The sequence below is a fragment of the Leucoraja erinacea genome, chromosome 13 (genome assembly GCF_028641065.1).
Source record: "Leucoraja erinacea ecotype New England chromosome 13, Leri_hhj_1, whole genome shotgun sequence".
In the NCBI taxonomy this organism is placed as follows: domain Eukaryota; kingdom Metazoa; phylum Chordata; class Chondrichthyes; order Rajiformes; family Rajidae; genus Leucoraja; species Leucoraja erinaceus.
Window position 1 is genome coordinate 45,596,419 of NC_073389.1, and position 23,544 is coordinate 45,619,962.

The window sequence follows — 23,544 nt, forward strand, 5'->3', positions numbered from 1 at the left end:
ACACCAGGGGCTCGCAATCTTCGGGTGAGGCCGAGTCGGGAGCTCCAACGTTGCGTTCGACCAGCCCCGATGCGAGGTTTGATCGCCCGGTGCAGGGGAGCTGACATCCCCCCCGATGCGGGGGGCCTGACCAGCCCCAACGCGGAGGGCCCGAACGCCGCCGGCTACGGGAGTCAAGATCGTCTCGTCAACGGGGTCTCGAGGCTCATGACCGAGAAAAAGCTAGGGGAAAGACTTGAACTTTATTTTGCCTTCCACCACAGTGAGGAGTGTGTAGGAGTCACTGTGGTGGATGTCCATGTTAAAATGTGTTTTTGATTGTTCTGTTTCTAAGATGGCTGCCCGACGTGAGAGTGAACACTGGCGCGACTAGCTGCCGCTGCTCTCTCTTCGAATTGTGTGTTGTTGCTGTCCCTACTACTTCTTGTTTTTGTTTCATTTTGTTTATATGTTTGTAATTTGCTTGTTTTAATCTGTAAGGTGTCCTTGAGAGTCAAAGGCCCATAATTAAAAATGGATTATTATCACTTGGTCAGCTTTCTCTAGGCATTTACAACTAGTGGTTTGTAGATCAACTGGCACATACTCAAAGTAAAGATCCAACAGGTTTATTGGTATATAATAAAGATACACAGCAAGTCGGCATCACTGTGTCTGCATCACAACTGGCAGCTTGTGTCAGGTGCCGTTAGTTTAAAGGTGTCTGTGTGATGAAAACCCGGACAGGTTTATAGACAATAGTGGTGTGTAACATTTGTGCGTTAGTATTGGTTAACATACAAGTGGAGCAGATCTACATGGTTAAAGGCATCCCCCCTCCCCCCCATGCAGGATTTAAAACAAAATAAATCATAATAGCAATATGTTTGCTTCTTTTTGATACCGGACTAATGGATGTATTACCAATTATCCTACGACTGAACCAATATATATTAGAAATAACTTAGCAAGATTACAATGCCTTATGAGCTACGTTGAATAATATTTTAAACAAACATTCTCTCAGCAATGTGAACAACCAACACCAGAGGAAAAACTACCAGTGTAACAAAGAAAACATATCAAACACTAAATTCCACCATTCTGCATCCTTGTGAATGCTATACCTGATAATTATCTACTTCCTTCCAAGTCAAATCCAAATTTGTTTTAAAACTTGATTACATTTTTATAGTGTGATTAGAATTAATTTAAATTTAATCACACTTTAAATTCCATTCTCACATTCAAAAAATTATACGGAATGTAATTCCCGGGGTACATTAGCTAAGTGTAAAAATAAAACCAGCGGGTCAGGCAGCATCTGTGGAAAAGAGCAGAAGATGTTTCGGGCCAGGAGCTTTGTGCAAAATCAATCTCTTGTGTGTCCATTAAGCAAAGAGATTCCACATAAGATACACCAAAAAACAATTAAAGGTTCCTTGGCAGCTTCAACTAGTTCACACCAGGCTGCTCAATATCCAGACAATTTAAGATCAATATATCTAGGAAGGAATTGCAAATACTGTTTTACACCAAAAATAGGACACAAAATGCTGGAGTAACTCAGTCACTCAGGTGGAGGGTCTCGTCACCTGTTCCTTCACTCCAGAGATGCTTCCTAGCCGCTGCCTAGCCGGTGAATCTCTGGAACTCTGCCACAGAAGGTAGTTGACGCCAGTTCATGGGCTATATTTAAGAGGGAGTTAGATGTGGCCCTTGTGGCTAAAGGGATCATGGGGTATGGAGAGAAGGCATGTACAGGATACTGAGTTGGATGATCAGCCATGATCATATTGAATGGCTGTGCAGGCTCGAAGGGCCGAATGGCCTACTCCTGCACCTATTATCTATGAATCTATGAGTTACTCCAGCATTTTGTGCCTTCCTTCAATTTAAAATCAATCCATGTTTTCCAGAGTTAGCCAATCTCAGTCAGGATGGGATGGGAACAAGTATTCCCTTGACTGGAAAGAGGACATGAGCCAGGAGGAAGATCACAAATATGGAAATTGGGTGAGGAGATACCCTAAGTTCCTCTAACGCAAATATATAGTCAAAGAATGTGGAAAAAGGCCCAACTTGCCCATGCTGACCCGCAAGTCCCATCTGCACCAGTTCCACCTGCCTGTGTTTGGTCCATATTCTTCTAAGTCTATCCTATCCATGTACCTGTCCATGGATAGGTTGTCATTCCGCAATTAGACAGGAATAAAGGCCGCTGGTATTTGATTGTGAACTCCGAGACTAAACTGTAGTAAGGATTCAATCCCTTCAAGAGCGGAAGTTAGCAAGAAATATGAAAATTAGCAAACAAAATATAAACATATCTTTACAGTTTTCAGTGACCTTCGTTCAACGCTCATTTAACCAAATTCAAGCAATTTCCTCTGGGCTTGTCTCAATCGGTCTATTTTGCTTTTGAGGTCATCTCTCTTCCTCTTTGTGGCTTCATCTTCCATTAGATAAACGTTGACGTGATCCTTGTCTTGGATGAGTTGAAGCATCTCTATCCGTAGTTTGTCAGCAAATTCGTTTAAAATGTAGCAGCGTATGACCATGGGGATCTGGTCAGCCAGTCGATTAGAGACAATCTAGGAGTTGAGAACAGAAAATTAAGGAAGATAATGAAACGGGAAGCAAAATTAATTCCAGATTCACCACACTCTGTTTAAAGACATTCTTCCTCATCTCCTAAAGGAACCTCCTTTAATTCCCACTAGTGGAAACATCCTCTCCACATCCACTCAATCCAAGCCTTTCACTATTCATCCTTCTAAACTCCAGCGTTTACAGGCCTGGTGCCGTCAAATCCATCATTGCTCCTAAGGGTTCTGCCTTTTATTGTTACTGAACACTCGTCTTAAATTCCATCTCCCAAAGAGCAACACATCACACCTGCCTGGATTAAACTCCATCTCTCATTTCCCCGCCCATATTTTCAGCTGATCCATATCCGGCTGCAATCCTTGACAACTTCTCTCCATCTGCGGCACCCCCAACTTTCGTGTCAACTGCAAACTTATTAATCAGCCCGCCACCGCAGAGATCACAGTACCGACCCCTGTGGAACACCACTGGCGATCGACCTCCAGTCAGAATAATATCCCTCCACCACTACTGGGATGGCGGGACTGTCATATGAGGAAAGATTTAAAAGACTAGGCTTGTATTCACTGGAGTTTAGAAGGATGAGGGGGAATTCTTATAGAAACATATAAAATTAAATAAGGACTGGACAAGCAGGAAACATTTTCCCAATGTGGGGCGAGTCCAGAACCAGGGGCCACAGTCTTAGAATAAAGGGGAATAAATTTAAGACTGAGGTGAGAAAAAACGTTTTCACCTGGAGAATTGTGTATTTATGGAATTCCCTGCCACAGAGGGCAGTGGAGGCCAAGTCACTGGATGGATTTACGAGAGAGTTAGATAGAACTCTAGGGGCTAGTGGAGTCAAGGGATATGAGGGGAAGGCAGGCACGGGTTATTGATAGAGGTCGATCAGCCATAATCACAATGAATGGCAGTGCTGGCTCCAAGGGCCGAATGGCCTCCTCCTGCACCTATTTTCTATGTTTACCCTCATGCCATCTCCAGCCAAGCCAACATCGGATCGAATCCACCATATTTCTGTGGATCCACTCAGCCTTAATCTCCTACTGTAAGGGACCATGTCAAATGCTTTATCCATGCCAATCTCCCAGCCCTCAGTCATTTTCATCATGTCCTCAAAAGGCTCAAATCAGGTTTGTAAGACATGACCTATCCTACACAAAGCTATGCTAACTATTCCCAATAAGTTTGTGCTTTTACAAATGTGAGTAAATCTTATCCCAACAAATTTTCACCTACGAGTTCCTTACCACTGATGCAAGGTGCACGGGGCTATATTTTCCCTAGATCACCCATATTGATCATCTTAAACCAAGGAACAACATTGGCTATTCTTCCGTCCTCTGGGCCCTTGACTGTAGCTATTGTTATACAAAGTTCTCTGTGAAGGTCCCAGCAATTTCCTCTCTTGCCTCCTTTGATAATCTAGACTGGGTCCCAGCTGACCCTGGGGACTTATCCACCTTATTCAAAAGATCCAACACCAACATCTCCTGATATCACCATGCCCCAAAATATCAACGCAGGTCTCCTTGATCTGACCATCCTCCACGTTCTCCAGTTGCAGACACCTCTGCTATGGAGAAACGTTTCCTACTTTCTACACAATTTTGAATACCTCTATCAGATCCCTCCTCAGCCACTTCCATCCCAGAGAAAGCAAATCCAGCCTTTGCTGGTGCCCCACTCTTTTTTGGGGGGCACTCCGAGTGAACGCCATGTCCATCTTTTCCCACGTACCCCTGCAAATGTTTCCTCATTCGAGTCTGAAATAAGGCGCTGACCTGAATCGTTACCTATCCATGTCCTCCACAGATTCTGCCTGATCCACAGAGTTCTTCCGTCACTTTGTGCTTTTTGCTCAATGTTTCTTCATGTTGGTTCTCGCTCTTCCATCAATCATCCCAGTAGGAGGAAGGAGGGAACAGTCCACCAATGATCGGCACGCAGTGGCTAATTAATACGCTGCTGTGTCACACACAGTATATTTACCTTGTAATATGCTTCGAGATGATACGACATTTCTTGGATGCTGCCATTTGCAAAAGCTTGTGGTAAATTGCTTTTTGCTTTAGAAAGGCTGTCACTGTACAGACGGTCTTGAGAATACACTACACTCTCAACCTTAATCTGGGCCTGCAGAAACTTTTCTGCTTCCGTTTCTTGCATGTTGCTCATAATTCCGATTTTGACCTGCACACACAAAGACAAAATGAGCAAATATGTCATGGAGCATTCCAACCAAGGTGCCCCATCTACACCAACACCATCTGCCCGAGCTTGGCCCATATCCCTCTAAAATTTTCCTATCCATGTACCTGTCCAAACGTCTTAAATGTTGTTATAGTTTCTACCTGATTCCTATGGGGCAGAACATGCTAGTGGGAGTTGTGTACAGGCCACCTAACAGTAGCAGTGGAGTTGAGGATGGCATCAAACAGGAAATTAGAAATTTGTGCAACAAAGGTAAAACAGTTATAATGGGTGACTTCAATCTACATATAGATTGGGTAAATCAAATGGCAGGGTGCTGAGGAAGAGGATTTCTTGGAATGTATGCGGGATAGTTTTCTAAACCAACAAGTAGAGGAACCAACGAGAGAGCAGGCTTTTCTAGACTTGGTATTCAGTAATGAGGAAGGGTTAGTTAGCAGTCTTGTTGTGCGTGGCCCCTTGGGCAAGAGTGACCATAATATGGTTGAGTTCTTCATTAGGATGGAGAGTGACATAGTTAATTCAGAAACAAGGGCTCTGAACTTAAAGAAAGGTAACTTTGAGGGTATGAGACGTGAATTGGCCAACATAGACTGGCAATTGATTCTTAAAGGGTTGACGGTGGATATGCAATGGAAGGCATTAAAGACCACATGGATGAACTACAACAATTGTTCATCCCAGTTTAGCAAAATAACAAATCAGGGAAGGTAGTGCATCTGTGGATAACAAGGAAAATCAGGGATAGTATCAAAACAAAAGATGAAGCATAAAAATTAGCCAGAAAAAAGCAGCCTACCAGAGTACTGGGAAAAATTCAGAGTCCAGCTGAGGAGGACAAAGGGCTTAACTAGGAAAGGGAAAATAGATTATGAAAGAAAACTGGCAGGGAACATTAAAACTGACTGCAAAATCTTTTATAGATATGTGAAGAGAAAAAAAATAGTTAAAACAAATGTAGGTCCCTTGCAGTCAGAAACAGGTGATCATGGGGAACAAGGACATGGCAGACCAATTGAATAACTACTTTGGTTCTGTCTTCACTAAGGAAGACACAAATAATTTGCCGGAAATAGCAGGGGACCGGGGGTCAAATGAGATGGAGAAGCTGAGTGAAATCCAGGTTAGTCGGGAAGTGGTGTTAGGTGAATTGAATGGATTAAAGGCCGATAAATCCCCAGGGTTATATAGCTGCATCCCGGAGTACTTAAGGAAGTAGCCCCAGAAATAGTTGATGCATTAGTGATCATTTTTTCAAAACTCTTTAGATTCTGGAGCAGTTCCTGAGGATTGGAGGGTAGCTAATGTAACCCCACTTTTTAAAAAGGGAGGGAGAGATAAAATGGGAATTACAGACCAGTTAGTTTAACATTGGTAATGGGGGAAATGCTAAGTCAATTATTAAAGATGGGATAGCAGCACATTTGGAAAGTGGTGAAATCATTGGACAAAGTCAGCATGGATTTACGAAAGGTAAATCATGTCCGACGAATCTTATAGAATTTTTCGAGGATGGAACTAGTAGAGTGGATAAGGGAGAACCAGTGGATGTGTTATATCTGGACTTTCAGAAGGCTTTCGACAAGGTCCCACATAAGATGGTATGAAAACTTAAAGCACATGGTATTGGGGGTTCAGTATTGATGTGGATGGAGAACTGGCTGGCAGACAGGAAGCAAAGAGTAGGTGTAAACGGGTCCTTTTCAGAATGGCAGGCAGTGACTAGTGGGGTACCGCAAGGCTCAGTGCTGGGACCCCAACTATTTACAATATATATTAATAATTTGGACAAGGGAATTGTATGCAACATCTCCACGTTTGTGGATGACACGAAGCTGGGGGGCAGTTAGCTGTGAGGAGGATGCCAGGAGGCTGCAAAGTGTCTTGAATAGGCTGGGTGAGTGGGCAAATGCATGGCAGATGCAATATAATGAGGACAAATGTGAGGTTATCCACTTTGGTGGCAAGAACAGGAAAGTTGACTATTATCTGAGATGGCCGATTAGGAAAAGGGGAGATGCAACGTGACCTGGGTGTCATGGTACACCAGTCATTAAAAGTAGGCATGCAGGTGCAGCAGGCAGTGAAGAAGGCGAATGGTTAGTTAGCATTCATAGCAAAAAGATTTGAGTATAGGAGCAGGGAGGTTCTACTGCAGTTGTACAGGGTCTTGGTGAGACCACACCTGGAGTAATGTGTACAGTTTTGGTCTCCTAATTTGAGGAAAGACATTATTGTCATAGAGGAAGTACAGAGAAGGTTGACCAGACTGATTCCTGTGATGGCAGGACTTTCATATGAAGAAAGACTGGATAGACTCTGCTTGTACTCGCTAGAATTTAGAAGATTGAGGGGGGATCTTATAGAAACTTACCAAATTCTTAAAGGGTTAGACAGTCTAGATTTAGGAAGATTGTTTCCGATGTTGGGGAAGTCCAGAACAAGGGGTCACAGTTTAAGGATAAGGGGGAAGTCTTTTAGTACAGAGATGAGAAAAATGTTTTCACACAGAGAGTGGTGAATCTGTGGATTTTTCTGCCACAGAATTGTAGTTAAGGCCAGTTCATTGGCTATATTTAAGAAGGAGTTTGATGTGGCCCTTGTGGCTAAAGGGATCAGGGGGTATGGAGAGAAGGCAGGTACAGGATACTGAGATGGTTGTTCAGCCATATTAAATGGCGGTGCAGGCTCTAAGGGCCGAATGGCCTCCTCCTGCACTTATTTTCTATGTTTCTACATCAACTAAGTCTTCTGGCAGCTCACGTCAATTACCCACCACCCTTTGTGTCAGAAAAACATCTATGAGTGTCTGAGAAATAAGTATGGTTAGGAATTACTCACTGCACAATTGCATGGTGGTGGCTGAAGTTGCCCTTCATATTCCCATTAAATCTTCCCCCCAGCACCTTAAACCTATGTCCTGCTTTTTCTTTCCCCACTCAGTGTAAAAGGCTCTGTGCATGTGCTCCATCTACAGATGCTGCCTGATTTACGAGGCTTCGACTTACGATATTTCAACTTTACGATGGTGTAAACGCTGCCAACGGCAGCGAGCCGAACCTCACTTCTAGTCACGTGGTCAAATTGTACTAAATGCGTTTTCGACATCCGTTATTTTTGATTTACTCTGAGTTCATCGGAACGTAACCCCCAACATAAGTTGAGTAGTAGCTGTATTCCCCCAATGATCCCATACACCTCTTTAAGATCACCTCGCATTGACCTACACTCCCAAGGAATACAGCCCTAGCCCGTCCAAACTCTCCCTACAGTTCAGGCCCTCAAGTCCTGGCACCATCCTCATACTGTTCTGCACTGTTTCCGGCTTAACAACACAGAACACAGTACTCCAACTTTGGCTTCATCAGCATCTTCTACAGCTATAACATCTATACTCTTATTCTGGTGGGCAAGTTTAGAGTCCAAAATGGCTTTGGGCTCCATGAAACTACCAAACTACCACCTACAAAATGTGCTAGTTACTTGCCCAGGCAATTCTAACAGCACCTCCCAATCCCACAACCTGCCACAAAAACCTTAGGTTTAAAGTGGCACGGTGGCATAGCAGTAGAGCTACTGCCTTACAGCGCCAGAGACCTGGGTTCGATCCTGACTATGGGCGCTGTCTGTACGGAGTTTGTATGTTCTCCCCGAGAAAACTGTGTGGTTTTCTCCGAGATCTTCGGTTTCCTCCCACAATCCAAAGGCGTACAGGTTTGTAGGTTAATTGCTTTGGTATACATGTAAAATTGTCCCTAGTGTGTGTAGGGTAGTGTTAATGTGCGGGGATTGTTTGTCGGTGCGGACTCGGTGGGTCAAAATGCCTTTTTCCACTCTAAACTAAACTAAAAAGGACATGACCAATAGGTATAGGAGTTCATCCTTGCCTGCAGATTTTATATTAGTGTCACACACCATCCTGACTTGGTGGTGTGGATTCACCTTCCTGAAGTCTTACTTGAATGAGACTTGATTGTATTTATGTATATCAGATCTGTTTGGATAACTTGCAAGCCAAAGGTTACATCTTTCACCTGACAATATTAAACCTAAGGGTACTTAAGGAGATGGCGCTGGAAATTGTGGACGCATTCGTGATCATTTTCCAATGTTCTATAGATTTTGGATCAGTTCCTATGGATTGGAGGGTAGCTAATGTTATCCCACTTTTTAAGTAAGGCAGAGGAGAAAAACAGGGAATTATAGACCAGTTAGCATGGCATCAGTGGTGGGGAAGATGCTGGAGTCAATTATAAAAGATGAAATAGCAGCACATTTGGATAGCAGTCGTGCGATCGGTCCGAGTCAGCATGGATTTACAAAGGGGATATCATGCTTAACTAATCTTTTGGAATTTTTTGAGGATGCAACTAAGAAAATGGACAAGGGAGAGCCGGTGGATGTAGTGTACCTGGACTTTCAAAAAGCATTTGATAAGGTCCCACATAGGAGATTAGTGGGCAAAATTAGAGCACATGGTATTGGGAGTAGAGTGCTGACATGGATAGAAAATTGGTTGGCAGACAGGAAACAAAGCATAGGAATTAACGGGTCCCTTTCAGAATGGCAGGCAGTGACTAGTGGGGTACCACAAGGACCACAGCTATTTACCATATACATTAATGATCTAGATGAAGGGATCAAAAGTAACATTAGCCAATTTGCAGATGACAAAAAATTGGGTGGCAGTATGAACTGTGAAGAGGATGCTATGATGATGCAGGGCGACTTGGACTTGGATAGGTTGGGTGAGTCGGCAGATGCAGTTCAATGTGGATAAATGTGAGGTTATCCACTTTGTTGGCAAAAACAGGAAGGCAGATTAATGTTGAAATGGTGTTAAATTGGGAAAAAGGGAAGTACAACGGGATCTGGGGGTCCTTGTTAATCTGTCTCTGAAAGTAAGCATGCAGGTACAGCAGGCAGTGAAGAATACTAATGGCATGTTGGTCTTTATAACACGAGGAGTCGAGTATAGGAGCAAAGAGGACCTTCTGCAGTTGTACATGGCCCCCGTGAGACCACAGCTGGAGTATTGTGTGCAGTTTTGGTCTCCAAATTTGAGGAAGAACAATCTTGCTATTGAGGGAGTGCAGCGTAGGTTCACCAGGTTAATTTCCGGGATGGCAGGACTGTTATATGTTGATAGAATGGAGTGGCTGGGCTTGTGTACTCTGGAATTTAGGACGAGAGGATATCTTTTTGAAACATAAAAGATTATTAAGTGTTTGGAGCCATGAAACATGATCCCGATGTTGGGTCCACATTTTTAGAATAAGGGGTAAGCCATTACAAACGAGATAAGGAAAAACGTTTTCACACAGAGAGTTGTGAACCTCAGAAGGCAGTGGAGGCTGGTTCTCTGGATGCTTTCAAGAGAGTGTTAGATAGAGCTCTTAAAGATAGCGTAGTCACAGGATATGGGGAGAATGCAGGAACGGGGTACTGATTGTGGATGATCAGCCATAAACACATTGAATGGCAGTGCTGACTCGAAGGGCTGAATGGCCTACTCCTGCACCTATTGTCTATAAACCCCAAAACACCATTACCGAAAGGCAGAAGGTTCGTGTACTGTACCTTGGCAGCTTTGAACAGGTTACTAAAGGCACTGAAATGTTGCTCGGCAACGACCATAAAAATATCCCTTGTGATATCTGCAATAGTAAAAAGACGATATCGCACATGCAACTAGAACCAAGTTAAGACAATGTGGGGAACCACAGTGAGGGTGGGGAAATGGGGGGGGGGGGGGGGGGGGGGGGGGGGGGGGGGGGGGGGGAATTAGGGTGCGGTGAGAACAAATTCTATCTTCGGTCTAATCCAGCATCTGCAATTCTTTCCTACACAAGTGACAAAGTATCCAACCACAGTCACTCCCTCTTCTCCCCTTTCCCATCGAGCAAGATGTACAGAAGTTTGAAAACGCACACCTCCAGATTCAGGGGCAGTTTGTTCCCAGCTGTTATCAAGCTATCGAACCAATCTCCCACCAAATAGAGTGGTCCTGTGCTCCCATCTATCCCCGATACAGACCGTAAAAATATCTTTAATTGTACTTTACTGGACTTTACCTTGCACTCATCGTTATACCCTTTACCCTCTATCTACACACTGTGGATGGCATGATTGTAATCATGCGTTGTCTTTTTAATGACTGGATAACACGGAACAAAAAAAGCTTTTCACTTTTTTGCGAATGTTTCATACAAGGATAGTTTAACGACCTGAAATGTCACCTATTCATAGTCATAGAATGTTACAGTGTGGAAACAGGCCCTTCAGACCAACTTGCCCACACCATTGAACGTGTCCCAGCTACACTAGTCACACCTCCCTGCTCTTGGTCCATATCCCTCCAAACCTGTCCTATGCATTCCTTCTATCCAGAGATGCTACCTGTCTCACTGAGTTACTCCAACATTTATGTCTATCTTTAGTTTAACAAGACAATCATTTAGGCTTTTTGCTGTGGATATGGTGATGAATTACAATACACTCATTGTCACAGGCTTAAGCCTGAAGTATCCATTACCTTGAATGAATGTTCCTGCTTGGGTGCCCAGAGTTCTTGCAATTCAAAGAAGTACACCTTACGCATAGCAGCCACATACCTGTGATTGTCTTCAGTTTCGTAATTGCTGGTTCTTCCAGTGTAGAGACCTCTTCCTTAATGAAGGATTCAAAGGTATTGTAGTTGACAAACCCCGGCAGCTCTCTTCCACGGTATGAGCTTTCATATTGGAGAACTACAAGTTTCATGTGATTTTTAACTGATAGAGCAAAAGAAAAGAAAAAAGTATAACTTAATAAAATCTATTCTTTTCCAATCATGCATTTGATGGCAATGCCATAGTCAGGCACTCTCTGCACTCTTTCCAGCTGAACAAAATCCTTCTTATGGTAAGGTGACCGAGACTGAATCCAATACTACAACTGCACCCTCACCCAGACATCATACCACTGCAACATAATATCCCAATTTCTATGCTTAATACCCTGACTGATAAAGGCCAATGTACCGAAAGCCTTCTTGAAAATCCTATCTACCAGTGTTGCCACTTTCAGGGAACTACACACGTGCACTCCTAGCTCCCACTGTTCCACAACACTCCCCAAAACCCTACCATTCACCACAGCATGTTTGTGATCTGGGATCAGTTAAAGACTGCGCTAGATAATGCAGCATAGTCTGAAGAAGTGTTCCGATCCGAAACGACACCCATCCATTTTCTCCAGAGATACTGCCTGACCCAATGAGTTACTCCAGCACTTTGTGCCCATGTCTGGTGGAAACCAGCATCTACCGATCCTTTCCACGCATGGAACAAGCTGTACTGGTTAACACAGACCTCAAGAGCACAATGAGACATGCCAAGCCTGGAAGGAACAACAATACATAAGATGGTTTGGCGAGTCAAGACGGTGGGTAAATAAAAGTTTTATTTTGAGAACGAAAATAACGAAGTTACCCGAGTCGCTAAAGACAGCCAAATACACGATGTTGATTCCACACGCGTGGCGCTAGAATGCTCGTTGCAGCAAAAAGCCCGCAAATAAAATTATCGCGCTCATGTGACTTCTCCAGCCAATCGCGAGGGTTCGATTACATGGATCCACCACCAGGTGTCGCTAGAAATGGTTATTAAGACGGGCCCAACTGCCAGCAGATCGAGGAGTGATGTTGACGAGTGAGAGGGGCGTTGGAGAGAGTGAGGGTCCGTCAGAAAGCCGTTGCCCGTACGAGTGCCACCTGTCGGTGGAAGATATGCTGCTGAGAACAAAGAGGGACCTGGCGGGTGGGTGGGTGGGGGGGGGGGGGGGGGGGGGCTGCAGAGAAATAACGGTTCTCGGGCAGCATATTGGCGCAATTGTAGAGTTGCTGCCTTTTAGCGGACGCAGCATCGGAGACCCGGGATGAATCGCGACTATGGGTGTTGTCTGTACCGGGTTTTGTATGTTCTCCCCATGACCTGCGTGGATTTTCTCCGAGACCTCCGGTTTCCTCCCACACTCCAAAGGCGTGCAGGTTTGGAGGTTAATTGGCTTGGCACAGGTGTAAATTGTACCTAGTGTATGCGTAGGACAGCGTTGATGCCCGAGAATCACTGGGCCTCGCCGACTCGGTGGGGCCTGTTTCTGCGCTGTATCTCTGAACTAAACAAAGAGGGACCCAGCTTGGGGGGGGGGGGGGCACCAAAAAACAACGAGGGACACGGCATGGGGGGAAGGCTGCCAAATCGAAGAGGAACTAGTGTGGGGGAGGGGGGGCAAGAACAAAGAGGGACCCGGAGTGGGTCAGTACCGCTGAGAACAGAGGGACTGGGTGGGGGGGAAGGGGGGACATGGAAGAGGGACATATTGAATACTTCTGCAACATTGTTGGCGCCCCCTTTACGTGGCGACTCTTGCATACTTCCACCGTACGTAAACGAAGAATCTCACTGTACCAAGTACATGTGACAATAAAGCATTAGTCAATCAATATATATTTATGCTCACATTTTGACACACATTTGTTCAGGAATGTGTTCCATTCATCAAACTCATTTCGTACTACGGTGATGTACCGCACGCCATCTACCATGTCCTGAGGTTCCTCCCCCATGGTCAGATTTTTTATGTGGCTGCAGAAGCTGTTAATTTTCTGGCAATTAAATCACAGGTTTTGTGAAGTTATCAGCACATGCATGTAGAAAAACATTAACCAATAAAAACCAATGAAGAAACAAGGAACTGCAGATGCTGTTTTACCGAGGAAAGACACAAAGTGCTGGACTAACTCAGCAGGTCAGTCAGCATCTGTGGAGAACGTGGATAGGTGAATCTTCGGGTTGGGACCCTTTCGTCTCAACCTGGAACATCATTTATCCACGTTCTCCAGGGATGCTGTCCGACCCGTTGAGTTACTCCAGCATTTTGTGTCTTCCCCTGGGTCCCGACCCAAAAACATCACCTATCCATGTTTTCCAGGCACTGGGTCTGTATGCACTGGAGTTAAGAAGGATGAGGGGGTTATGGGGAGAGGGCAGGAGAATGGGATTAGTTAGAAGAGAGAGATGAGCCATGATTGAATGTTGGAGTAGACTTGATGGGCCGAATGGCCTAATTTTGCTGCTATAACTATTACCATTATTATTTATTTGTTTTTTTATATGTGTGTATACACGCACTGAACATTTTTCTTCTCATTTATTATTATGTTCACATTTTCTGTTGTGCTGCTGCAAGTAAGAATTTCATTGTCCTATCTGGGACATGTGGCAATAAAGCACTCTTGATAGCTTATGAACCTGGAACATTGTGCTGGAGTAGGTGATGGTGGTCAGTATTTCCACTCCCGGAATCTGAGGGAGATCAAGACGGGAAGGCGCAGGGCTGTATTTTCAGTATTTTCAATAACAGCTTGGACCACATGCAGGGGCAGAATGTTGAACTACACCCAGGGGGGAAAATCACCAGAAACGGGGCCACTTTCAACGTGACACCGTTTTGACATACTTTCGATGTGTAACCAAATGTTAGCGTTTGATGGCTCTGGGCCTGTACTCGCTGGAGTTTAGATGTCTGAGGGAGGGAAGGTGGGGGAAATCTCATTGAAACCCACTTTGAATTCTGTTCATTCCCATCCTTTGGTCATTCCAGTGATTTGAAATTAGACCTGAAATGTAACTTTTGGCAGCGAACCTGCCCTTCGATGCAGGGGAATGAAATGGCAGGCTGTACACGGTTCCAGCCTTGCTTACCCCCTGTTGCTGTGGAACAAAACAGACTAAACACAGAGAGGGCCTTACCTCGATTAAGAATGTTATTTGCTCTGAGTAAGAAGCGGGGACTGCGTGGCTGTACTTCTTGAGGGATTGCAACGACTGGTTCAACTTGGTTTCTATTTCATTTCGCAAGTGAGGCAACGATTTCTTGAAAAGACAGATTAAGTCATCATCAGGGTCACTATTTTGAATGTCTGCCGATTCCGGTGCTCAACACTGCAATTTACTTCGCAGCTTATACCACCATTCCTTTCCTCTGAAGGAAGACCAATACCTACGTATCTATTACAGAGCCTTCCACGGTCAAGAGCTAACCCAGAAAGTTTTAAATGTCAATGCAGTACATTTGAACAAAGATTCAAAACAAAACAAAAATTCAGAAGAAACAAAACAACAATTATCGCACGTCAGCAATCTATTGGAACTGAGGGATAAATGCTGTCTAGAACTTAGGGCACCACGGTGGCGTAGCGGTAGAGTTGCTGCCTTACAGCACCAGAGGCCCAGGGTCGAACCTGACTGTGGGTGCTGTCTGTACGGAGTTTGTACATTCTCCCTACGATCTGCGTGGGTTTTTCTCCCACATCTTCGGTTTCCTCCCACACTCCAAAGACGTGAAGGTTTGTAGGTTAATTTGCTTGGTATAAATTAAACATTTTCCCAGTGTATGTGTATGAGTGTAAATTTGGGGGGATCGCTGGTTGGTGCAGACTCAGTGGGCCAAGGGGCCGGTTTCCGTGCTGTATCATGAAATGAAACTCAACTTTGGAGAGTAATACTTACTGTAACTCACCTATGAACCTGTCCACTTGTTTTAAGATCTCATTTGAAAGATGGCATCTTTGGACTGCAACAATATCTCAGTGCTAAGGAACTATGTTTAGTTGAGTTTAGCGATACAGCATGGCAACAGGCCCTTTGGCCCACCGAGTCTATGCCGACCATCGACCGCCCGTCCACACTACTTCCACGTTATCTCACTTTCTCATCCACTCCCCACACTGGGGGCAATTTCCTGAGACTGATTAATCTATAAACATGCCCGTCTTTGGGATGTGGGATGAAACTGGAGTACTGGGACGGGGACTTTAAGAACTGGGACGGGGACTTTAAGAATAAAGGAAGAGGAGGAGCTGAGGGAGAGCTGAGAAGAGGATGAGAAAGTGAAGGACCTGTCCCATTTATGTGCCCTTGGCATGCTAATTACGGACGTCGTGGTCATGTTGAGGCGTGACGGTCCAGCGAAGGTCGCGCGGGACTTCATTCGACCGCACAGCCATCTGGAGCGCTTGACGTCATTTGAAGATGGACGGAAAATGCTGGAGTAACTCAGCGGGACCGGCAGCATCTCTGGAGAGAAGTAATGGGTGACGTTTCGTGTCGAGACTTCTTCAGTCTGAAAGAAGGGTCTTGACCCGAAACGTCACCCATTGCTTCCATCCAGAGATGCTGCCAGTCCCGCTGAGTTACTCCAGCATATTGTGTCTATCTTCAATTTTCTTAGCCTCGCCCTGGGAGTAGAATTGGGGGCGGATCCGGACTGCAACAGCCGTGAGTCCCGTCAGCTCGGCAATCGTTTGCCTGCTTCTGCCTCTGTTGAAGGTGAAACGTTGTATCGCGACAGGGTCCTGTCCCAATTTGGCCGTCAGTTACGCGACAGGCCGTTGGCGGGCGAAGATTTCCTTCAATACAAAAATTTTGGAGTCCCGCGCGATGTCGCGCACAACTCCATACCCCTCCCCGCTTCTCAGTGGGACCGACACCACGAAGCCATACGATGCCCATATACCTCAACGCAACCACAAGGTCGCTAAATTGCGTGCCAAGGACACGTAAGTGGGACAGGCCCTTAAGGACTACCTGAAATTAGAGGTGTAAATAAGGGGGACTCTGCCCTTGCTACGAGTGGGGGCAATGGAGAGTGAGAGTAGAGTCACGGAGTATAGAAGAGACCCCTGGTGAGAACCTCATCTATGGTAGAAGAGGGGAACCTCCGTTCCCTGAAGAATGAGGTCATCTCCGATGCCCTGGTGTGGAACACCTCCTCCTGGGTGCAGATGCGGCCTAGACGGACGAATTGGGAGTAGGGGATGGTCCTTACAGGAAGCAGGGTGCAAGTGTAGTCCAGATAGCCAAGGGAGTCAGTGGGTTTATAGTGGATGTCGGTCAGGAGTCTATCACCTACGATGGAGAGACTGAGGTCAAGAAATGGTAGGGAAATGTTGGAAATGGTCCAGGTGTATTTGAGTGCTGAATGGAAGTTAGTGGTGAAATGGATGAAGTCAGTGAGTTGTGTGTGGGTGCAGGAGGTAGCACTAATGCAGTCAATGTAGCGGAGGTAGAGTTCGGGGATAGGGACACGGTACATCTCGAACAAGGATTCTTCGACGTACCCTACAAAGAGGCATGCATAGCTAGGGCCCATGCCAGGGCTCGAAATTAATGGTTGCCCGGGGGTGCCATACAGACTACTCAAAGCGCCGCCGGGCAACCTAAACACCGAGCCATTTTGCCCGGCTTGGCAACCAGATACTGGTTTGTACCGAAGATAGACACAAAAAACTGGAGTAACTCTGCAGGTCAGGCAGCATCTCTGGAGAAAAGGAACGCGATGTTTTGTGTCGGCGGTGATGGCTGTATTGCATGGGAAAGATACTAGGTGCGGGGTGAGGAAGGGTCGCAACCTAGTATCTTTCCCTACCCCTCCACCCCCCCCCTTATCCTGGGACCCCTCCTCTCCATCCCACACTGATCCCCATTCCCGCCTCTATTCAGTCCTCACTGACATCCCTTGCTCCCCTCCCCATCTTCCCCCCCCCCCCCCGCCCCAATCTATTCATCCTGCGCTGATCACCCTATCCACCTCGCATTAATTCTCTTGCTACCCCGCCCCCCCACCATCCATCCTACACTGGTTCCCCAATTCATCCTGTACTTACCCCTTTCCCATCCATCCTGCACTTCTTCCATCCATCCTACACTGATTCCCCCATCCATCCTGTACTAATCCATGCATTCATCCCGTACTGACCCACCCTCCATTTACCCTGCACCTTCCCCTCATTCATCCTGTAGTGATCCCCCATTCATCCTGCACAGACCCTCCGATCCACACTGTACTGACCCCCTCCCATTCATCCTGCGCTGATACCCCCCCCCCCCCCCCCCATCCTGTACTGATCCTCCCATTCAAGAAGAATGGGGGGAATAGTCTGAAGAAGTTGCCTATTTCCTTCGCTCCATAGATGTAGGTATGTTGCAAGGCCTACCTGAAGCGTCGCTGAAAATCTGTCCCAGCCCGTGTGCGCAATTTTGGTGCCGTTTAGAGGGGGGCGGGTTTAAAACGCGATTTTCCCTAGGCTGTTCAAATCGTGGTTTTTCAGCCTAGTTAATTATTAACGAAAAATCGCTGGAAGATTCCCTCGCTTGAGCTATTATTAGTTTTGTCTACCACTGTGTTATTAGCCCCATTATATCCCGCAGTATTTTTCTGGGCATTTGAGGTCACAAATCTACCGCAATGTGAACGTTCTAAACCAGCTCGTTCACAGGAACCCACTAGAAAGCTGATTTAAATGGACATTAATTTACAGCAATTGAACACTAAATTCCTTCCATTTGGCCTATAAATTAATGTAAATGAGATTTAAAAATCATGTTTTATTGTGAATTATTTGTGAATATTATTTGGACACTTAGGCTATTTAAAAATGTTAATCATTTATTAAGAAATGGATAGATGTTTAGATCTAGTAATTGAAGTTTGTAATTAGTTACAATTAGGTAACTAACTAATTATATGCTTTAATTTCAGGTCATCCAAGTAAGATTATTTTATATTTGTTTCAGCATGCTTCAATCTATGATAACTGAAAATTTCATTCAGTTCTCTTAATTTTTAAGAAGGTTATGGGCTTTTGACTGTCCACGATCACAGCTTTTTTGTTATCTCCATAGAAAATCAATAGGGAACAAGATGCTAATTTCCAAGTATGAAAATGGCCATAACTTTTTAAATACTTGAGATATGAAAGTGAATTAGGTGTCAAATTAAACGTATTTTTATGCTTTATCTGATAGGATAAATTGCAGACTTGATTTTTAAAATCTCAAAATTTTGTGACATTGCTAATAGATGCTGCCTCACCCGCTAGGTTTCTCCAGCATTTTTGTCTACCCCCATCCATCCCGTACTGAACCCCCCCCCCCCATTCAACACCACTGACATCCCCCGTGCTCTCCCCTCACAATTTTACCTACTCAACCAACACGTACTAATTCACCTTCCTCAATCCATCCATTCTACACCGACTGCCTTCTAATCCCCCCCCCCACCCCCCGCCATCTATCCACCCCGCACTGATTCACACACACACCCCTCCCTGACCCTATTGTCCTGGAAATGTCTTCAGAGCGAACATTGACTATGTTTGATAACGGAATGCAATCAAATGTGTTTTAATTCCCAATGTTATTATTTGTTTTAATCCATAAAGATGGATTCATTATATTGTGAACACGTGAAACATTAAAACCGCAGTGTTTAATTGTCACTGCTACCGTTGACACGGTATTACAGAATCCATTTTAACGGCAAATCAATGCTCTTAATATAGAGTATCAGTACTGTTATTCAATGAGCAACAATCACAACTGTACGTATGCATATATGTTACCATGGTCCAGAATTTATTGATACAGGTTGATCATACGCTGAATAATCCAACCACATTTTTGTTTGGAAGTGGAAAGAACTAATAGAAATTGCATTAACTGCAATGTGTAAAAAGAGTTGAGATACTATCTTATAATTTTGCTGCATGTCATTGTGGGATATATCATGTCTTGATTGGTGAATGTTTAGTTTGTGACTTTATTTGAAGCAGAAATAATATGTGAATGCTTCATTGAGTATAATTCCGACTGGTAACTACGCACTTCGTCCGAGCACATTATCGCACGAGTCACGCAAGCCGTCTTAAATGACCACCTAAACTGTCTTTTGGCAACCTAAAAAGCTGCCAAGGTTGCCCGGCTGGCAACAGAGAAAAAAAGTTACGCGAGAGCCCTGCATGCGCGCTCCCATAACCACACCTTGTATTTGTATATATCCAAATGTTACTGAGAGGCCTCAAGACGAACATTGCTGAATTACTTTAAAATGCAGCTGATCAGCACAACCCTGACATCAATGAAAATGGAGGTTGTTTTTTTAAAGTAAAACTTACATTAATGTGGTTGACCAGTTCCTTTGTAAGCCGAACAGCCAAATTTGGGATGCCTGCCTTTCCTTCCTCCAAAAGTGGCCTAGTTATTGAAATAGTGAAAAAGAGAATACCTTGGTCAAGGCTGAAACATTACATGATATTGACAAAATAACAATCAAACAATTTTACACGGAAAACAATGTGATGCAAAGTTGATGCAAAGCGAACTTCCGAGGACGGCACTGTGGTGCAGCGATAGAGTTGTTGCCTTGCAGCGCCAGAGACCCGCCGGGTGTCAGGGATTATGGAGAAAAAGCAGGAGAATCAGGTTAGGAGAGAGATAGATCAGCCATGATTGAATGGCGGAGTAGACTTGATGGGCCGAATGGCCCATTTCTGCTCCGATCACTTATGACCTTATGAGACCCAGGTTCAACCCCGACTACAGGTGCTTTTCTGTACGGAGTTTGTACGTTCTCCCCGTGACCGGCATGGGTTTCCTCCCACACTCCAAAGACATACAGGTTTGCAGGTTAATTGGCTTGATATAAATGTAGATTGTCCCTCGTGTGCAGGGCAGTGTTAATTTGCAGGGATTGCTGGTCAGTGCTGACACGGTGGGCCGAAGGGCCTTTTTCCTCGCTGTATCCCTCACTAAACCAAACTTGGGTGTGAAGTTTGACTCAATGGTGCATGTTGTCCTGGGTCGGCAAGGTGACTATTTGGTGCAGCTTGATGTGAAGGTTGTTTGCACATGTAACTGGGAGGTGCTAAGTATGTCAGGTGTCTACCGTCTACACGATCTGCCATCTACACTTCGCTTAATGGAAAGCAAGTCTTCACCATTTACCCAAATTGTTCGTGGTCTTCAAAAAATGCTTTTTCCTTGGCGATTGCATCCACCAGTGGTATCTTTTCATCAATGTCGTGCTGGCCACGACACTTAACGATCATGTATCCCTTCGTCAGCTCTACTGTCAGGTTCTTCATAATGTCAACTACGTCTTTCTCTGTTCCTTTGTCCACCAGGTCAGGTTTGGTCAAAATACCTTCAAATTTAAAAGAAAAAAGGGAAAGATGATGGGATTAATTTGCTGCCAGTGATTAGTGGTGGTGGTGCCGGAAATTTTGAAGGATGATGGTATGGAACTATATTTGTCACATGTACCGAAGTACAGTGAAATTCATTTTTTTGTATCCAGTTCAGTACAACATAAGCACTTTAATAGGATGTCATGGTGGCACAGGGGTAGAGTTGCTGTCTTACAGCACCAGAGATCTGGGTTTGATAGTGACTACCAGACATAGGCACAAAGTGTGGGGTAACACAGTGGTAGACAAAAAATGCTGGAGTAACTCAGCGGGTGAGGCAGCATTTTAGTTTCTTTTTTTTAGATTCAATTTTAATTGTCATTGTCAGTGTACAGTACAGAGACAACGAAATGCATCTATGGAGCAAAGGAAATGGGCAATGTTTCGGGTCGAGACCCTTTTCAGACTGATGTGAGGGTGGGGGCGGCAGGAAGAAGAAAGGAAGAGGTGGAGACAGTGGGCTGGGAGAGCTGCGCAGGGGAGGAGAAAGTAGGGACTACCTAAAATTATAGAAGTCAATGTTCATACTGCTGGGGCGCAAACTTCCCAAGCGAAATATGAGGTGCTGCTTCTCCAATTTATAGCGGTCCTCAATCTGGCCATGGAGGAGGCCGAGAACAGAAAGGTCGGATTCGGAATGGGAGGGGGAGTTGAAGTTCTGAGCCACCGGGAGATCAGGTTGTTATTGCAAACTGAGCGGAAGTGGTGGGCGTAGCTATCGCCAAGCCTACGCTTGATCTCACCGATGTAGAGCAGCTGACATCTAGAGCAGAGGATGCAATAGATGAGGTTGGAGGAGGTGCAGGTGAACCTCTGCCGCACCTGGAAAGACTGCTTGGGTCCTTGAGGGAGAAGGTAAAGCGACAAGTGTAGCATTTCCTGCGGTTGCAAGATGAAGTGCCAGGAGAGGGGGTGGTTCGGGTGGAAAGGGACGAATTGACTAGGGAGTTACGGAGGGAGCAGTCTCTGCGGAAAGCAGACAGGGGAGGAGATGGGAAGATGTGGCAAGTGGTGGGATCAAGTAACTCAATGGGTTAGGCAGTGGGTCAGAAAGCTAATGGTATGTTATCATTCATAGCAAAAGGATTTGAGTATAGGAGCAGCGAGGTTCTACTGCAGTTGTACAGGGTCTTGGTGAGAACACCTGGAGTATTGCGTACAGGTTTGGTCTCCAAATCTGAGGATGTCAGGACTTTCACAAGAAAGACTGGATAGACTCGGCTTGTATTCGCTAGAATTTAGGATATTGAGGGGGGAATTTATAGAAACTTACAAAATTCTTAAGGGGTTGGACAGGCTAGATGCAGGAAGATTGTTCCCGATGTTGGGGAAGTCCAGGACAAGGGGTCACAGCTTAAGGATAGAGGGGAAATCCTTTAGGACCGAGATGGGAAAAGATTTTTCACACAGAGAGTTGTGAATCTCTGGAACTCTCTGCCACAGAAGGTAGTTGAGGCCAGTTCATTGGCTATATTTAAGAGGAAGTTAGATGTGGCCCTTGTGGCTAAAGGGATCAGGGGGTATGGAGAGAAGGCAGGTACGGGATACTGAGTTGGATGATCAGCCAAGATCATATTGAATGGCGGTGCAGGCTCGAAGGGCCGAATGGCCTACTCCTGCACCTATTTTCTTCGTTTCTATGTTTCTATCTCTGGAGAAAATGGATGGGTGACGTTTCGGATCGGAACCCTTTTTCAGACTATGCTGCATTTTCTAGCGCAGTCTTTAACTGGTTCCAGATCACAAACATGCCGTGTTAATGTGCGTGAATAGTGTTAACGCGCGGGGATCGCTGTTCGGCGTGGGCTTGGTGGGCCGAAGGGTCTGTTTCTGCGCTGTATCTCTAATCTTAAAAGATACATTTTAGATGAGCATATCGGGTACAAGTATATAGCTGTAGTACACTGAGACATTATCGGAGAAAATGAATAGTTTGTAATGTGTTGAACCATCGAGCTTACAGACGGAGGAAGTATGATGGTAAAAATGGCCAACGCATGGTACCCAAGGATGTTAGTGAGGCAGTAAATAGATTCATCATGGTGTTTAGGTTCCACAACATAGCTAGTTTAGTTAAAATAAACATTGGGGGGGTTGTACGCTAAGTTGAGGGCAATAAAATTGCTCAGGAAATAGGGTTGTGTAGGAGAACTGCAGATGCTGGTTTACACCGAAGATAGACACAAATACTTGAGTAACTCAGCAGGACAGGCAGCATCTCTGGAGAGAAGGAATGACGTTTCAGCTCGAGACCCTTCTTCAGAGTCAGGGGAGTGGGAGTTACAGAGATAAGGAAGTGTAAAAGATCAAAAGAGATGCAGATCAAGGGAAATGTTGAAAGATCGTTGTTACCTACGTGAAGGTGACAACAAAACAAATAGAGACACAAAGTATTCAGAGGGACCGTCAGACTGGTCAGAGAACTGGGAAGGGGGAGGGAAGGATAGAGAGGGAAAGGAAGGGTGACTTAAAGTTAGTGAAGTCAAAATTCATACTGCTGGGGTGAAAGCTGCCCAAGTGAAATATGAGGCTTTGATCCCCCAATTTGTGCTGGGCCTCACTCCGACAATGAGGAGGCCCAGGACAGAAAGGTCGGATTGGGAATGGGAGGGGGAGTAAAAGTGTTAGCAACCGGGAGATCAGGTAGGTTTAGGCAAACTTAGCGGATG

At 45.1% G+C, this 23,544-nt stretch overlaps 1 protein-coding gene across 1 annotated transcript; it reads right to left on the reverse strand.

Moving 5' to 3' along the window:
- Window positions 1-300: 300 nt before the first annotated feature.
- On the reverse strand, window positions 301-20,857 carry LOC129702990 (interferon-induced GTP-binding protein Mx3-like). Its single transcript, XM_055645126.1, has 8 exons — window positions 20,634-20,857; window positions 19,805-19,883; window positions 14,601-14,723; window positions 13,309-13,453; window positions 11,421-11,579; window positions 10,387-10,463; window positions 4,585-4,785; window positions 301-2,573 (listed from the first exon to the last, which is right to left on the reverse strand). The coding sequence occupies exons 1-8, from the start codon at window positions 20,771-20,773 to the stop codon at window positions 2,346-2,348; spliced, it is 1,152 nt and encodes a 383-aa protein (XP_055501101.1). The 5' UTR covers window positions 20,774-20,857; the 3' UTR covers window positions 301-2,345.
- Between the last annotated feature and the right edge of the window lie 2,687 nt (window positions 20,858-23,544).

What these genes read in the sequence shown, in the direction of transcription:
- LOC129702990 (XM_055645126.1), bottom strand. Translation starts at nt 20,773, where the DNA reads ATGAAGAACCTGACAGTAGAGCTGACGAAGGGATACATGATCGTTAAG. An exon ending in AACTGGTCAACCACATTAAT is followed by an intron (nt 14,724 to 19,804) that starts GTAAGTTTTACT and finishes TGTCTTTTCAAG; the next exon opens with AAATCGTTGCCTCACTTGCG. An exon ending in ACCTGTTCAAAGCTGCCAAG is followed by an intron (nt 4,786 to 10,386) that starts GTACAGTACACG and finishes TTGTGTGTGCAG; the next exon opens with GTCAAAATCGGAATTATGAG.